The sequence below is a fragment of the Canis lupus genome, chromosome 4 (genome assembly GCF_011100685.1).
Source record: "Canis lupus familiaris isolate Mischka breed German Shepherd chromosome 4, alternate assembly UU_Cfam_GSD_1.0, whole genome shotgun sequence".
Lineage (NCBI taxonomy): Eukaryota > Metazoa > Chordata > Mammalia > Carnivora > Canidae > Canis > Canis lupus.
The window spans coordinates 59,575,101-59,592,925 of NC_049225.1; the positions used below are offsets into that span (position 1 = coordinate 59,575,101).

The following is a 17,825-nucleotide window of genomic DNA, read 5'->3' on the forward strand; positions in this document are numbered from 1 at the left end:
AGGATTAAATGAAGCTATGCATATAAATTGCTCAGCCCGAGCTAGTATACAATAAATACGGAATAACTTCTTATTCTGCCGAGTACACGTAGGAGACCCAATCTCTGATGATCGCGGTTGTTGTTGTTATTACCCTCCACGCCACGAGGAGCGCTGCTGCCCCCGGGCGCACGAGGCCCGGGGTCAGGATACAGGAAGTCCTTCTAGCCGCGGCCGCGACTGTCTTTGCACACTGGTCCGCGTCACTCAGTAGATGTCGCTGCTTCGCGCGGCCTCCGAGGCCGACCCGCTCGCAGCGACATCGCCTCCTTTGGTGCTCTCTTCAGTGAACCGCCTTTCCCGAGGGCGAGTCTTCAACTCCGTGGAAACGCTCAAAGCGGGCACCTTCCGGGAGCCGGCCTCGCGGCGTGACCTCGGGCGTACACTTCCGGGGATGCGGACGTGACCCGTCGCCCCGCCCACTCCCGCTCTCTCTTTCCGGTCGCGGAGTCTGAAGAAGACGCGCAGGTAGGAGGCCTGGGCGAGGACAATCGAGCGGCATCCTGTGGCAGGGGCCACCCGTCGGGGCTGGGGTCGTGGGCCCGGGGGGCTTCGGCGGCAGCCGAGTGAGGTGCGGGCGAGAGGGGCGCGGCCGGCCGCCCGCAGCCCGAGGGGCGCGCCTTGTCTCGGAAGGAGGCGGGCTTCCCTCCAGGAGGGGCCTGTGAAGTGGGAGTGAGGGGAGTGAAGTGAGTGCGGCTCCGGCTCCAGCCGGAGAGGCCCCGGCAGGGGCCGCGCGGCAGGCGGGTGGCGAGGGCGCGCGGACCCTCGTCGGGGGTGGCCTGTCACTTGTGCTCCGCCGGCCGCCTGGCGGCCCCAGGCCCGACCCCGGATAATCTAGTGCGTTTCCTGGTTGGGGATACGGGGTTGACCGCGGCCCCGGTCCCATAGCGGCGGAGTGAGGAGCTCGAGGAGGGAATCCGGAAGGACGGCCCGTGTGGGTGCCCTCCGGGGTGACTGCGGAGCCTCGCACGTTGCGAGCCCTGGGCGCTTAGGGCGCGCTGCCCCGAGCCGGAAGGGGGGGCGGGGAGCGTGCCTCGCTGGCCTGAGCGCTGTCTGTGGGACTCTGATGCGACCTCCGAGGACCGTTGTCAGCACCGCTCTGGGGCGCCTCGGGCTGGGGAGAATGGGCATTTGTGGAGGGGCCGCTGGAGGGATCGGTGTTCGTGCCCCCTCAGCTGAGATCCGCCGGCGTCTTCCCGGGCTCCTCCCGGCCGACCTTGAAGCTCCACTTCCCGTGAGCGCTTGGCGCCCTCCTCACAGTTCTTGCTCTGCTGGATCTAATTGGGCGCGGGAAGTTAACTTTGGGTACACCCGAGGCCTGCGCTGGTGGCCCTTGCTGCGACCCCTCACTAGGCCTGTGGGGAGGGCCCCGGGGCGTCCGGGAGAGCAGCGGAAGTGCCCTCTCCAGCTCTGGAATGCGCGCGGTTCACGGGGCCGGGGCGTCCTGACACCGGAAGGGAGTGCGGGCCTGGGCGTGGGACCGGTGTTCAGGGTCAGCCTGGCTTCACAGACTTGGGCAAGGCCGCGCCTGTCCTCCGGAGGGGTACAGCCCGAGTCACCCGAGCCCTTCTGATGTCCCCCGTCTTCTGAAAACGTTAGGAAATGGCTCTGGATCTTGACTCTCTGGAGGGCCGGGCGGGCCGAGGCTTTGATGGCCAAGTGGTCCTCTCCTAGCGTCCCACCTTATCCTCACCTGCGTTCCTCCTGCTCTAGTGTCCGCCTCCCCCAGGGCCTGTGACCGTGTAATTGCACCTCCATTGCCGGCCACGGCAGATTAGAGTTATAACTTGGTTTCGCTGACAATGAGTTTCGGGGATGGGGCATTTCTCTTAGCCTTCCAAGAGGATGTTGGATATTGCCTTCAATGCTCCATTCTAGTAAAAGTTTAAGAATTTGGTTTTAGTCAGTTTGTGGACTGACTAAAGAGGATAGCGGGAGATTGGTTGTCAGAGGATGGGAGATAGCATTTAAACTGGCTTTTGGAGGCATCTGGTGGAGCACAGGATAGAATAGGGGATGGAGCTAGAGGGATATGTGGGTAAGGGACCCTTGGATTCTAAGCCAAGGGATTGGTGCAGAGTTTAGGCAGCAGGTGTCACCAGTTATGGGTAGGTTATTGGCCTTGGTCTTGCACTAGCCTTTTTGGATGTGCTCTTACAGTCTTTTTTGAGCCTAAACTGTAAGTAAATGGTATGCGGGGTGGAGGGGAGGGCAGGAAACCAGAAGCAGTCCTGGCTTTAGAAGTATTATGAGATGTAGACCAGGAATCCCTAAACTTGGTTCTCTGCTCTGCAGCTGACCTGCTATGTCACCAAGAACAAGTCATCAGCAATTCTTCAGGAGGTATACTGAGGGCAGTAAGGCCCAGGGATGATTGCTTGGCCTAGATTTGCAGAGTGGTCAGTTGAACTTAAAGGTCTCCAGAGACCGAAGCCAGTGTGATGTTCATGCTTTTGAGGCCCACTTCTTAAAAATTTGAGGGCTACTTACAATCTGCTGTTAGAACTCTAAGCTGCTTTCCTATAAATGCTATGAGCTGAGCTTTTGGTAAATTCAGGAGAAGGGTTATCTCAAAGTACTTTGCTTTTTCAGCCATCAATTGAAAGCCCCCTAAATGCAGGGAGAAATGAGTTTTAGGCAGAGATGAGATTACACAGATCAGGGTGGAGGGAAACACGACACAGAGGAGCAAAACTTGGAGATTTCCTTTGATAGCCGGGAAGAAGATTGTGGCAACATCTCGTCTATTACTAATGTTGGATTCTTTTCCTCCTTTCAGAAATGGCACCTCGTAAGGGGAAGGAAAAGAAGGAAGAACAGGTCATCAGCCTTGGACCTCAAGTTGCTGAAGGAGAAAATGTGTTTGGTGTCTGCCACATATTTGCATCCTTCAATGACACTTTTGTCCATGTCACTGATCTTTCTGGCAAGTGAGTACCTGGGTGAAGAGGCACAGACCACACTGGCAAGGGTCTGGGGGAAGAAATGCCCCTGGAACTGGGTGGCTAATGGGATTCTCTTAAAAAAATTAAATAGAATGTTCAGATAAGGAAATGTGTTTGGGTGTTTGGCCACAAATATTGTGATTTCCCAGGCACTTGGATTATGAGAGAAAGAGATATCTTCTGTGCCCTCATGATCTTTAAAGTGTAATTATTTTTTTTTGTATTTTTTTTATTGGAGTTCGATTTGCCAACATACAGTATAACACCCAGTGCTCATCCTGTCAAGTGCCCTCCTCAGTGCCCGTCACCCAGTCACCCCAACCCCCCGCCCACCTCCTCTTCCACTACCCCTTGTTCATTTCCCAGAGTTAGGAGTCTCTCATGTTCTGTCTCCCTCTTCTGATCATTTCCCACTCATTTTCTCTAAAGTGTAATTCTTGAATCTTCAATCTGTTCATACTTTGTAGGAGGAGGGGTAGACAGGAAGTCTGCTCTACATACAGGTTCTGGCTGTTACTAGCAAGTTTTAGTGACATGTGAAGTCCCTCAAATTTGGTTTTCTCATATAAGGTGAGGTTAATAGTGCCTGTCTCATCAAGCAAGTGGGAGGATTTTTTTTCTAAGATTTTATTTATTTATTTATTTATTCATGAGAGAGGCAGAGACACAGGCCGAGGGAGAAGCAGGCTCCATGCAGGGAGCCTGATGTGGGACTCGATCCTGGATCCTGGCATCACACCCTGAGCCAAAGGCAAGACCCTCAACCTCTGAGGCACTCTGGCTTCCTGTAATTGGTAGGATTAAATGCAAAGGTAAATTTATATTGTCAATACAACGTTCAGTTATTTAGAGCCTTTGAACCCCATCAGGGCAGGACCCACAACAGTCTTGTTAGAAAGGAGTGTGCAAGATCAGATCATGATCCCAGGGTCCTGGGATTGAGTCCCATATTGGGCTCCCTGCTCAGTAGAGCGTCTGCTTCTCCCTCTACCCCTCCCCCCGCTTGTACTCAAAATCTTTAAAGAAGAAAAAGGATGATACATGTTCAAGTTGACCTTCATCCTCTGCCATACCTGAACTGTGGCACTCTTTACTTTGTAGGATGGGATAAGCACTCAGGATCCTTGATGGATGCGAGAAATGACTGTGAGCTTTTGTTCCCAGGGAAACCATCTGTCGCGTAACTGGTGGGATGAAGGTGAAGGCTGACCGAGATGAGTCTTCTCCCTACGCTGCCATGTTGGCTGCCCAGGATGTGGCCCAGAGGTGCAAGGAGCTGGGCATCACTGCTCTCCACATCAAACTCCGAGCCACAGGAGGAAATAGGTACATAAGGCAGGGGCTGGATGGTGAGATCCCTGGGCATGGGTGCCAGAGCACCTGGATTTGAGGTTTGGTTTTTCTTTTGTGACTTTGCACAAGACATTTTGTGTTTGTATTTTATAGTTGATTGCTGCACCACTGCTTCTCCCTCCCTCCCTCCCTCCCTCCCTCCCTCCCTCCCTCCCTCCCTCCCCAACTTACTGTGTTTATTGAGCACTGAACTGCATAGTTGATATATTCTAGGCACTAGAAAAGAATGATGGAAAAGGTCAGCTGTAGCCTTTACTCTTCCTGTGTAGAGATGCCTAGGCTGGTAGGAGAGTCTGACTTTAAACAGCCTGAGTAGGGGAGCATGTGCTTTCCATTTGTGGCAAGTGCTGGGAAGCAAGAAGTACAGTGTGAGGAATGGGAGTTAGTGATAAAGTGTAATTTCATCTAAGACCTAAATATTGTGCCAGGAATTAGTCCAGTGAAGGAAGGGTAGGGGGAGAGTATTATAGCCAGATAAACCTGCAGGGAAAAGGTCTGAGTGGGAATGAACTTGGTACATCTATGGGAAAGAGTTGCATGAAGTGTGATCAGAGAGATAGGGAGGAGCAAGTTCCTGCTAGATCTTGAAGCAGTAAGGATTTGGACTTTAGCCAAAGAGGGTGGGGGGAGCCTAAGAACTTTTTAATAGTAATGACTTGATGAGACTGAGTTTTGTTTTGTTTTGTTTTGTTTTGTTTTTTTGTGAGAGAGCACACATGAGGCTGGAGGTGGGAGAGAGACAGGAGGAGAGAGAATCTTAAGCAGACTCCATCCTCAGCACAACCCTGGGATCATGACCTGAGCTGAAATCAGCTGAAATGCCTGGGTGGCTCAGTGGTTGAGCATCTGCCTTTGGCTCAGGGCGTGATCCTGGGATCAAGTTGCACATTGGGTTCCTTGCATGGAGCCTGCTTCTCACTCTGCCTTTGTCTCTGCCTCTCTCTGTGTGTCTCATGAATAAATAAATAAAATCTTAAAAAAAAAAAAGTCGGACACTTGACCACCCGAGATACCCAGGTGCTCAAGAGATTGGGGATTTTAAAGATGACTGCTGTATCGGGGGCCCTTGGCTTTCTCAGTAACAGAGCACATGACTCTTGACCTTGGGGTCATGAGTTCAGGCCTCACGTTGGGCATAGAGTTTAATGTTAAAAAAAAAAAAAAATTCTGTGTGGGCAGTAGACCCGATAAAATGGTCCTCTGGAGGGATGCTAGTGTCTTGGTTTGGGGGGAAAGGAGGAGCTAGAAATGGACAGATCACCAAAAAAAAATTTACAGCCTTTGGCAAGAAGGACAGTCCCTTAAATGGGCTGCAGGCAGAGCAGAGCACAAATTGATCCGTGGGCCAGAAAGTATGAAAAGAAAACATACATGGCCCAGTAAGTTTTGCGTGTTTATTGTTTGGCCCTTTACAAAAAGTTGCAGATTCCTGAACTAGAGGGTTGTGGGATCTTAGAAAGAACCGCTGACAAGTTGGACAAAGCTTTTCTTAATGTAGATCCTCATTTCCTAGAACCAAGACCCCTGGACCTGGGGCCCAGTCAGCCCTCAGAGCCCTTGCCCGCTCAGGAATGAAGATTGGGCGGATTGGTAAGTACCCCCCTCTAGCTAGCACTTGGATTTGCTTTGAATCATTGACCCCAGAATGCTTGTGTTGTACCATTGGGATGCAGTGCCTGGTCTGAGGACTATTTGCAGGTTGGATTGTCGATGGGGGTCTCAAGGGGCACCATGTGACAATTTCTCCCTAAGCACCCCTACCACCTTGATGTAAACGCTGACCTTCCTTTCTGTACTGGGACAGCACAGTTTGGTTTCTGAACTGTTCCCACACTGCCTGGTGTGCAGGGCTTGAGACAGTGGCTGGTAGAACCTGAAGGGAGATGAATTGTCTCCCCTTTTCAGTGTTTCTTAAAGGAGCTGGCATTTTGTATGGTCTGTCCCCGAATTATAAGACCATCAGCATCCTTGGTCCCTGCCTACTAAGTATTAGAGCATGCCAGTCATTGTGATGATGAAAAATGAATGCAGGGAACAGCAACTCCCATGGTTGAGAATCCCAATGAGTTCCCTACGTCTGTAATGCCTGCCCCCTCATGCCTGTGAGCTCCTGGCCCCTTAGAGCTCCTAAGAAGGTGTTATCCCTCTTTCCGGGCACATGGTAGCACCCTTCCATCTAGTGTTCTGACCTTTTCCTTAAATCTTAAGGTTTTGTTTTTTCAGAATATTTTCAACTTTTTATCTATTGGAAAAGAGGGAGTCTTTAGTTGCCCCTGTTAGGAGAATCTTTCCACTAGAGAGTCAGTGGGCTGGGTGTCAGAAAGCTGATTTCCCACTTGCTTCTGGCATCATGTAAGTTGAGTGCCTTTTCTGACCCTCAGTTTTCCCTTCAGAAAACTGAGTTCAGACCACATTAGAAATTTTGAAGAAGCACCAGATGGGGCAATCCATGTCTGTTATATACTGAAAATTCATGTGGGGAGCAGCGGGACTGACTGTTGGTGTGTTAGACCACTGGTCTAGGGAGGCCTGGACTCTTTCCCATCCATCTCTAGGCAATGATGTTTTCTCTTCCTCCCCACAGAGGATGTCACCCCCATCCCCTCCGATAGCACCCGCAGGAAGGGAGGTCGCCGTGGTCGCCGTCTGTGAACAGGATTCTTCAAACTATTTTCTGTTAATAAATTGCCTTTGTGTAAGCTATTTTGACTCTAGTCTTCTCTCCTTTGGGGATATTTGATTCTTTCTCCTAACTCCATTTGACCAGGGCATGTGTGCGACTGACCTGCAGTCACGGGTACAGGACAAAGCAGGAGGCATTTAGTAGATATGAAAGGATGTAGATAACTTGCCAAACAGGAACATGGGAGGGATTGGTTAGGCCCCTGACATTGGACAGGGTGAGCCTGTGTTCTGTGAAGTGACTTCCTGGGAGGACTAGCCTAAGGAGAGAGGTAAGGTACCGGTGCTACATGCAGTTGGTCTTTTCCACGCTGCTTGTTGTGGCATTGTTGCCTCCATCATCTAAGCCGACCGAGGCCTTAGAGACCTTGTTTTGAAAGCAGAGATGTTGGTTCCAAAAATGGACTAATTCTTAAAGAGCCGGAGCAGAGTGGAAACTGTTGAGCCAAGTGTAGTCTGAGCAGAAGAGGAGGCTTCCAGACTTGAGCCATATATAAACACATGTGGGTGTATACTCGCCCCCCACACCTTCTGTGCAAATTGGGAGCACACTCTACCGCATCTTGCTTTTTCTCACTTGGCAGATCTTAGAGATTGTTCCACATCAGTACATAAAGTACATAGAGATTCAGTCACCCCACAAATACACACTAAGCCCTATTTTCATCAGTGATTAAAAAAAGTTTTTGCTCTCCGGAAGCTTGCATCCACCTCCGAGGACCCAGTGGCAGCAGATGGTACGGAGTGTTCTGCAAAAGATAAGCATAGGGCCCTGTGATGGTGGCTGCTACACTGTTGGATGGTTAATAAAGTGAGCTAGAGAGAAGAAAATTATTAATGTTCTGAGGAAGAGAACATAACATTTACAGCACTCTATCAAAAAAATCCACATGTGGATACCCACACAGTTCAAGCCTGTATGTCGTTTGGGGGTCAGCTATACTCCTTCAAGGAGATGAGAGCACTTCAGCTTTATGGTACTCTTTCTAAAAACCCATAACGCAATTAGAGGACGTTCTGCAAAATACAGGGTTTAAGTCATCAAAAGTGATGAAAAATGAGAGAAGACCAGAGATTACAGAGACAATTAAAGGCAGCATTGGATCCTGAACCAGAAAGAAGGTATTAGTGTGAAAATTGGTAAAAATCCGAGTAAGGCCTGAAGTTCAATTAGTAATGTACCAATGTTAGTTTATTAATTTTGATAAACGTTTTGTGGTAGTGTAAGATGTTAATATTAGGGAAAACTGGATGAGTGGTATACAGAAAAGCCATATGATATTTATAACTTTTGGGTAAGTTTAAAATTACAAAGCAAAAATGTGAGGGAAATGAATGAGGGTACTTACAGCCTGGTTTCTAAGGCAGGATATGGTGTATAGACCCTCAAATGGTAAACTTGAGATTGCGGCTTGAGGGGAATAACCACTCAGCCATTTAATGAAAATTCCCATGATAACAGGCTGCCTCATGGGTTATAAAAAATAAGATGAAAGTGTTGAGCACAGTGCCAGGCTCTGAAGAAGCTACTGGTATTATGCCTGTTGAGTTCTTATGCCAAGGAGCTTGAATGACAGCTGGCTGGAATCCTGGTGGAAAAATGCTGGCGGTTGTTAGAGCATTCTTTTTTATTTCCTGTGATGGGACTTTGCAACTTGTCCTGCTGTTTCCTGGTAACCAGGGATGCAGTCAGTCAGGTCTTTGAAAGCAGTTCCTTTCAGGGTTTTGTTTGCAAGGAGAGCCAATTTGCGCAGCTTGGGTTGGAACAGAGCAGTCTGTTGGCCACAGGCATGCAGGGCAGGATTGGATGAGCCATCGCCCACCTGTGACACGGATCATGAGAGCCCAGCCTTGGCAGGTGAGCCTGATGCCATGAGCTACAGCTGCAACCTCAACCAGGACCCTAGAAAGGGTCCCTACTGCCCACCTGCCTCCTTTCTCTGTCCTGAGCTCCTATGAGTCTCTCAAACAAGCCTCCCTGTCTCCCCTCTGGCCCCTACCTACCCCTACACCACATGTTTCGTTATCTGGTCCAGCCACACACAACCCTCTCTCTGCTCAAGTCATACCTACTTCCCTTCACTTTTCAATTCTCTGGCCCTTCAGTCGTCTGCTCATGTTCCAGCTTGGCTCCTTCAGCATCTCTTCCCCCACCCCACCTCACTGTCTTCTGCTAATCTGTTAGAGTCAGTTCTTCATCCCTCTCAAAGTCCCCCTTCTGGCTGCCCCTCTAGGTGCTTCACTGAATTCTCATGGCACCCCTATTTCCCATGTGCCACCACTGTTCCCCTGCATTCTAATAGCCTATTTTCCCCAATAACCTGTGAACTCTGAGAGGGCAAAGTAGGTCTCATTCAATGTCTCCGACCCCAGCCCTCAACGCAGTCTCCAAAGTATAGGCTCAGTAATGATTTGTTTAGTGAATCACTGAAAGAATAGGTGAACGGGCTTCCCACTTCTGTAAACTAAATAGATTCTATAAACTAGATAGTTTAAAGAGCCTTTCTGGATCCTCAATAACATGAGTATATGCATTCCTATGCCTCAAAGAAATAAAGGAGGGACTCCTGGGTAGTCAGTGGTTGAGCATCTGCCTTCAGCTCAGATTGTGATCCCACGGTCCAGGGATCCAGTCCCCTATCGGGCTTCCTGCGAGGAGCCTGCTTCTCCCTCTGCCTGTGCCTCTGCCTCTGTCTGTCTCTCGTGAATAAGTAAGTAAAATCTTAAAAAAAAAAAAAAGAGAGAAAGAAAGAAGAAAGAAAAAGAAAAGAAAAGAAAAGAAAGAAAGAAAGAAAGAAAGAAAGAAAGAAAGAAAGAAAGAAAGAAAGAGAAAGAAAGAAAGAAGAAAAGAAAAATCTCCAAGGGCATTCAAGAAATGAGGGGGAAAGTCCATTAATAAGAAATGGCTTTGGGAACACAGAGCTCTTAGGCAAAGAAAGTTGGGGTAGCCCTCCTGGCAAATACCAAGTCCGTGCCAGGAAGTTAAGTTTAGGCTCTGCCCTTAACTCTGTCCTCAGCCTCCAGATGAGGGCGCTGAGCTTCACCTTCACAATAAGCCAGAAGTCCTGAGATTGGGCTAATTAGTCCTGAGTAGGACTGTTCCGTGCTCCAGTCAAAAAGTAAAAGCAAATCTGGAAAGAACCACAATTGAGGCCCTCTGGGTTCCCACAGATAAGGTTCAACCAAATAGGAGCCCTCCTCCCCCCAAGAAAGATACCAACACTTGAAAGTAGGTACCCAAACAAGAGTCCACAAACATTTATATACCCCAAAGACTCCACGTTAGAATGAACAAAATACAACTACATATGAAATATTTAAAGAACCAATGGAACCCAAAAGTAGGCAAAATAGAAGTAATCAGATGTCTGAAAAGGAACCAAATACATTAGTTATTGAAATTAGATATTCAGTGGATGGGTTCAATGGCAGATTAGAGCCAAGAGAAGAAAGAATTACTGAACTGCAAAATCTAAAGAAATTACAAAACAGGGATGCCTGGGTGGCTCAGTGGTTGGGCATCTGCCTTTCATCAGGGCATGAGCCCTGGTCGAGGATTGAGTCCCACATCGGGCTCCCTGTGGGGGGAACCTGCTTCTCCCTCTGCCTAGGTCTCTGCCTCTCTCTCTGTGTCTCTCATGAATAAGTAAATAAATAAAATCTTAAAAAAGAAATTACAAAAGTCCAGTGGGATTAGAACTGAATACGTTCCTGCTTTGCTTCCTTCCTGTTGTGCCTGAGTGAGAGCACTAGCCTTCCAGTTAACTTTCATTGACCTGGGTGATGTGGCTCCCTCTCATCTAAGAGGTTACTATCAAGGTCATTTTCAATCTCTTAATGCAAGATCAGGAAAACCTTTCCCAAGACATGGCTTCAGGGGAGCCATTGACCCTAGTGGTCCAAAGACACTTAATATTGGTCAATCTGTTTTGGGGAGGAGGGGCAATGAATCATGTGTAGTCCTAAAGTTGTAGGATTTGGCCTTTTGGAAGGAGGTTTTTTGTTTTTGTTTTTTTTTTCTCTCACTTGAAAATTTTATTGGTCAGGGAGAAAGGAAGTCAGGCAGCCCCTCAGCTTCCCGCCCAGGGTTCCACAAGCTCCCGTTGCCATTGATGGGGCGGTTCACATGCTCAGGGGATGCCAGGAATGCCTCGAGCTTGAGTCTGGCACTGAGGTGGGCCACATAGGCCGAGAGCAACGGGAAGGAGTCCAGGCAGCTGGGGGCCAGGACCTGGTGAATCCACAGCAAGTCCAGCAAGTTGTAGTCCACAAAGGAGATCTGGTTGCCCACAATGAAGGCTTGGCCCCCCTCATTCTGGGACAGCAGCATTTCAAAAGGCTTTAGGTAAGCTGGTAGTGCCCTCACATACCTTTCCTGCCTCCTAGTTAGTGTAGATGAGGAGGACGTATTTGCAGTGGAGATCCTCCACACCATTGTTCGCGACAACCAGCAAGGCCACCTCCTGCTGGTCCTTCCCATAGAGCCCGAGGGAGCGGCCCAGGTGTCACAGGATGGCATTGGACTGGTATAGGGTGAGGTCTCCGTCCTGGAACTTGGGGAGCTGCCCATAAAGACAGGAGGCCTTGAGTGAGCCCTTCATCCAGGTCTCCATGGTCACCTCCTCCTCCTTCCAGCTCTGGCCCTGGTCAGCCAGCAGCATGTGCATGGCCTCGCAGTGCCCTCGAACAGGGAAGTAGATGATGGTGTAGGGTGGCATGGTTGCAGTGCGGGTGGCGGTGGTGGTGGCAGTCAGCAAGGAGTTGTAGAGAGGTAGACTTGAGTTATCAAGGAGTTTTCTAAAAGAGCTGTTCAAAAAAAAAAAAAAAAAAAGAGCTGTTCAAAGAGGGAATAAAACTGCTTTGTGAGATAGGAATCTCCCCATCATTGGAGGCATACAAGTATAAACCAGGCCCCTAAAGACTAGTTACATCAGAATCTCTCAGTGTGGCAGAGACCATTGTTTCCCAGTATGCTTTTTCTTTTTCATTTTCTCTTGTAAAAAGGAATCTCAATTTTTAGCTAGATGTACGGTTGATCAGACTTCAGTGGCACCTGGGTGGCTCAATCAGTTAAGCATCCGACTCTTGATCTTTTGAGTTCAAATCCTGTGTTGGGCTCCATGCTGGGCATGGAGTCTACTTAAAAAAATAAAAATAAAAAGACTCCTCAGGCAGTTAAGTGTAGTTCATATGACTAAATTGTGGCCAATGAGATGTAAGCAGAATCTGTGTGTGCAATTTGCAGGAAGTATCTTTTGGAAATATTAACCACAGTCACCTGTATTATATCCCCAGGACTTACTATAAATATAGGAAGTGTCTGGAAGAACAAAAGGCATACCCTTTAACCTTTTCTCTAAATAATTGCTTTCAGATCTCTGCTGGAACTTGTCACCTTATCAGACAGGCTCGGCCAGACCACCGATCAGTTAGCATTCCATACTTACCGCACCCCCCTCCAGCTATTATTCTCAAGATATTTAACCACTTATTTGCCATTTTCATAGCACTCAACTCCACCCGATACATACCTCTATGTGTCTAAGTCTGCTGGTTCTCAACCTTGAGCATGTATCAGATTTAGTAGATCTGGGATGGGGGCCTGAAGATTTTCATTTCTAACAAACGTTTAGGTGCTGCTGCCTATCTGTGGTCTAAAGACCACACCCTGAAAACCACTGGACTTTTTAGGCTCGCTGCTATATCCCAGTACCAGGAACAGTGCATAAGTGGTGGTGCTTTGTAGATATTTACTGACTCAAATTACTGGTGTTGCCTCATGTAATCACTTTGAGGTAAGTATTGTTAATACCCACATTTTACATATGGGGAAACCAAGGATCAGAGATAAGTGACTTGTGCAGGGGCACATGGCGAGAAAGGGACAGAGCTGGGATTTAATCCTGCACACTTCATACCCCTGGCATGCTGGGGCCGGTCACAGGCAGACTGGCAAGGAGGTGGAGAACGAGGATCTTCCCGTCCTCGCTTCTGCAGAGAACAGGGACGTAGACGGCAGCCAAGTCTTGCTCCTTGTTAGAGCGCTCACTCATGGGTGACCACCAGGTGGCAGCATCATTCTAACAGGAAGCTGCCTGCTGGAATGGGGAAGTCTGGGTTCTGATCTGAGGTCCGCCCTAGGCGTTATCCCATGGGCCTGTGAGTAGGTCTCAGTTTCCCCATCTTTACAGAGGAGATTGGATCTCCTTAATCTCCAAAGAGCCCTTGCAGCTCAAATACCATCTATAAGAGACAGGTACAGCTGCTGAAATTCAAATACCCCAAAACCAGTTGTACTATTTTTTTTTCTCCTCTACTAGAAAGAAAAAACCCAACCATTACCACCATCACCCCCACAAAAACAACAAAAGCTCAGCTGTAATAATAAACTGTCCAAAAGAAATATAATGCAAACCACAAAACTGAGCCACATGTAATTTCAAATTTCCTAGTAAACCTGTTAATAAAGTAGAAAAAATAATAGTAATTATATTTTATTTAATGCAATATATCCGAAATATTTTCATTTCAACATAATAATATGAAAATTATTAAAATATTTTACATTCTTTTCTTATACTAAGTTTTTGAAATCCAGCACATCTCAATTTAGACTAGCTACATTTCAGGCTTCAACTGCCACTTGTGGCTAGTGACTGCCCTATTAGACAACACAGCCCTAAGAATATTCATGGCAAATGTTGAGGTAGGAACTGTGCTGAGTGTTTTACACGCCATGCACTGTCTTCATGCTCATAGCACCTGATGAAGTAAGCAAGGTGGTTATCCTCATTTTTGCAGATGAAGAAGCTCAAGCTTGGGGACACTGAGTGCCTTGGCCAAGATCACACATTGCAAATAAGCAGACGAGTCTGAATTTGAACTTGGCTCTGTCTGTCTCCAGAATCTGGGCTCTTCATCATCACCTAATCTTGCCCTGATGGTAGATATGCAGTTATGGGCCCCCACTGACAAGATTCTAAATCCAGGGAGTGCAAAAGCCTGAGAGCCAACAAGAGGGCCTACGAGGGGAGGAGGCAAAGCCTTCAGCTATCACTCTCCCACCCTAGTTATGTATTTGGCAATGTTGAGCTTGCCTGGCAAACAACCAGGGACTCTGTCAAGGAGAAATAATCTCAGGAAAACCATGTTTGCATGATGAATAACTGGGCTTACCAAAAAAAAAAAAAACAAAACCCTAAAAACAAAAACAAATCCAAACCCTGCGTCAGGAGAAAATGAAAATTGAGAACTGCAGAACCGCAGGTGAGTGCCGAAGAGGGTACTATTCCAAGGGCCCAATGGGTGGAGACTATAGTAAGGTAAGCTGTAGCTTTCCCTCAGGAAAAACAGTGATGATGATGTTAATAGCTGAAATGTATTACATGCTTACCAAGCAGCTTAAATGTAGCATCTTCTTAATCCTCATAATCACAATTGGAAGTGGGTACAACTATCATTGCCATTTGCAGATGAGGAAACTGAGGCACTGGACACTAGTAGGTAGCAGAGTTGAGATTCACCCACAGCAATGTGGGCTGGAATCCGTGTTTTGATTAGCAATAAACGCTCCGTGGATAAACCTCATTGGCTCCGATACTGCCACTGCGCAAAGCTTGGAGTCCGTGTTTTGGATAGCTATGCTATCATACTGCTTAGAATAGGCTGTTCGTGGAGGTAGTGAGCTCTCTGTCCCTGGAGGCATGTAAACATCAGGGATGTGAGGAAATGCTCGAAAGAGGTCATTCCTGGGTAGGACAGAAGCCTGGTGAACTGATACTGAGCTTGTCTGGAGAGTAATTGTAGAAATTGCCACCATGAAACAAAGATGGGGGAAGGATCCCATCTGCCTTTCAAATCTATCCCATGGGAATTAGGGGTACAGGAGGCATGGTCTTCACTACGACTGGCCGAAGTGAGTAAGAGGTCTGTGGAGGCTGCATGACATGGTAGTTAAGAGAATGGGATCTGCAGATAACTCAGACCTGCGTTCAAGTCCCTGCCACTTACCAGCACGCTTAGCGCCTACTTATAGATCTCATTATCTCCCTGAGGCTCATAGGGCTGTTGTGACAATAAAATGAGAAACCATGTGGGAGTCAGTTATACTCAAAGAGGTGAGACACCAAGAGGGAATGAAAGCCAGGACTGAAGGCCTTGGTGTACTTCAGGAAGTGCCACTTTTTCCTCAAATCCAGTGGATGGTGCTGTTGGTGGCAGCACTTGGGAAGTGAGCTGCCGTGCAGAAGCAGGACAGCTGAGTCCCGAGGAGCAGAAGAGACGTGTCAAGGAGCTCGTTTGGCTGCCACAGACAGGAGGCACTGGGAAGGAGGCTGGGTGACAGAGCGGCCTTGCTTGGAGGGGCAGCTTCTGCGGAAGCACCTCAGGACTTGCTGTGTAGGAGTCGGCAGGACCCCTCAGCACCATCAGCCCCTGCCCATTCCCTCCTGAGTCATTCCCATCCACAAACATACTCAAAAACCGTGACCTGAGTCCTCTTCAACTGCTGCCCCCCCACCTCCCTGCTCCCCCTGCATGCTGGCACCACTTCTCCGCCCAGTCACCCTCCAACCCAATTCACTGACCTCCTGTCTTCGTCTCCCATGGCCTCCACGTGACCAAGCCCAATGGGCCTCCTCCTCCACCTTGTCCTCGCAGCGGTATCACACAGTTAACACTCCTCCTCCGCTCCTTTATTGGCATCTGTGAGTGCACCCTCTCCTGGCTTTGCTTCTTCCTGATGGCTCCTCCACCACGGTCAGGGCTGCTCCTCCATCCAGTCTCTAAATGTTGAGGGTCCCCAGAGGTCAGCCCTAGTCCCATGGTTTTAAACCATCTGCGAGTTGATCATTTACAGACGTCTACGTTCACTCTTTTTAAGTGTCAGTCTGGTACTGTCAACCATCTACTGGATGTCTACATGTGGGTGTCACACAACATAGCCAGAACCAAACTCTGGAGGCTGTCTGACACAGAATGTGCTCTCCCATCTTCCCGATCTTGATGAATGCCACCATCTATTGTGCCCCAAACACAGGCACCATCAGTGATCTCATTCCCAAAGCTGGTGCTGACATCTCTCCCTTCAAAACAGCTATGGAATCCATCCACTTCTCCCCATCTCCACCACCACCGGAAATCACCATCTTTCACCTAAGCTACTTCATTCCTAACTGGTCTCCAAGCTTCCACTCCTGCTCCCCTTAAATCTATATGCCACACATCATTTTAAAACATAAACCAAAAGCAGCCCTTTCCTGCCTCTCACCCTCTGCTAGCTTCCCACTGTGTTGAAATAATATCCACTAACACCCAAGCCTGCATGATCTGGTCCCTGCCTATTCCATGAACATTTGAAACCACTCTCCCCCTTGCTCAAAATGCTCAGACGTATGCCGTTTCTTTCTATTCCTCAAATGTGCTAAGGACTTCCTATTTCCGTGAATGACATCATCTTCCCTGTCACCCACGTAGGAATGCTCAGCAACATCTTGGTCCCACCCCTTTCTCCATATCCAGACTGGCCCAAGTCCCGTGGACTTTCCTCCTGATGTTCTTACTCTTCGTCCCCTTTATTCCATGCTCCCAGCCGTAGGCTCCACCAGGCCTTGCCTTTCTAGTCTGACTTCACTACGGCCTTCTAACTGGTCTCCCTGCCTCTAGCTTCATGCTGTGACCTGACCCCAGCCACAGACTGACTCCTGATCCCTAAGCTTAACTCCAGCCACTGGTAGCCTAGTCTCTGATTGGTATCTGACTTCTGTTCCACCAGAGACTGGGGTTCAGCCTTCACCAGGTATTTTCAAATGCCGTTGTATCCTAGTGCCCGGCATAGAACCGGTGCTTAGCACATACTTGTTGGGTGAATGAATCACAGGGGAGGACTACTCAGTCAGTCCTGTTCAGAGGCACTAGCTGAGATCACAAGTCCAAAGGCTATTTACCTACCTGCCAGATGGCATCTGGGAGAAGAGTCTAGGAGTTCCAGATCCTAAATTGGTTGTAGAACATCTGACCTTGGGTGAGTCAAGTCCTTTCCTTGCTCAATTGTGCCTTTGGTAAGGTGGGAAGAAACAGAATAGCTAGTCTCTTTTTCCCAGAAGCGTTGGACTATATTCAGGGCCTTTTGTTACAAAGTGCTTTCCATCCAGGCTCTCCTTAGACCTTCAGAGCAGTCCCACGAGTCAGTGGAGATTATCTGTCCCTATTGCGCAGATTCTCAGCATAGCAGCCCAAGAAGCCCTTTTATTTTTTATTTTTATTTATTTTTTATGTTATTTTTTATTTTTATTTTTTCCAAGTAGCTCTTTTAAAACACAATTAGATAACAGCACTCCGGTGCTCAAAGACTTCCCGTGGCTCTTGATATTTCACTCAGAGTAAAAGCCAAAGTCATGAAAATAGCCACAGTGTCTGGCTGCATACATCACTGACCTCATGTCCATTCACTATCCAGCTCCGTGGCTCCACTCCAGCCACACTAGCCTCATTGCTCTTCCTCAGCCATACCAAGCACATCCCCACCATGAGGTCTTTGCTCTGGCTTTTCCTTCTGTTGAGGACCCTCTTCCCCAGACATGGGCTTGGTAAACTACCTCACCTCCTTCAAGCTTATGCTCAAATCTGGCCTTGCCAGTGAAGCCCATCCCAGCACCTTATCAAGTGCTGAAACCTGCCCTCATCCACCTGCCCCAGCAATACCTTTTTCCAGCTTGCTCATCTCTCTCTAACAAACAATATAGTTTACTTGTTTATCTTCCTGTAGAATGTAAATTCTGTAAGGGCAGAGATAGTTCTCTGCTTTGT

The 17,825-nt window shown here is 48.3% G+C and overlaps 1 protein-coding gene and 1 pseudogene across 2 annotated transcripts; one reads left to right on the top strand and one right to left on the bottom strand.

The window, feature by feature from the left end:
- The first annotated feature begins 440 nt into the window (after positions 1 to 440).
- Positions 441 to 7,043, top strand: RPS14 (ribosomal protein S14). Of its 2 annotated transcripts, none has more exons than NM_001287106.1 (5): positions 441 to 507; positions 2,819 to 2,969; positions 4,149 to 4,310; positions 5,851 to 5,927; positions 6,922 to 7,043. In NM_001287106.1, the coding sequence occupies exons 2-5, from the start codon at positions 2,821 to 2,823 to the stop codon at positions 6,987 to 6,989; spliced, it is 456 nt and encodes a 151-aa protein (NP_001274035.1). In that variant the 5' UTR covers positions 441 to 507; positions 2,819 to 2,820; the 3' UTR covers positions 6,990 to 7,043. The 2 variants fall into 2 exon arrangements, with proteins under 2 accessions (NP_001274035.1, NP_001274034.1); NM_001287105.1 differs by lacking the exon at positions 441 to 507 and adding an exon at positions 515 to 610.
- A 2,811-nt stretch (positions 7,044 to 9,854) lies between these two features.
- LOC479328 lies at positions 9,855 to 16,943 on the bottom strand (annotated as a pseudogene).
- Positions 16,944 to 17,825: the final 882 nt, after the last annotated feature.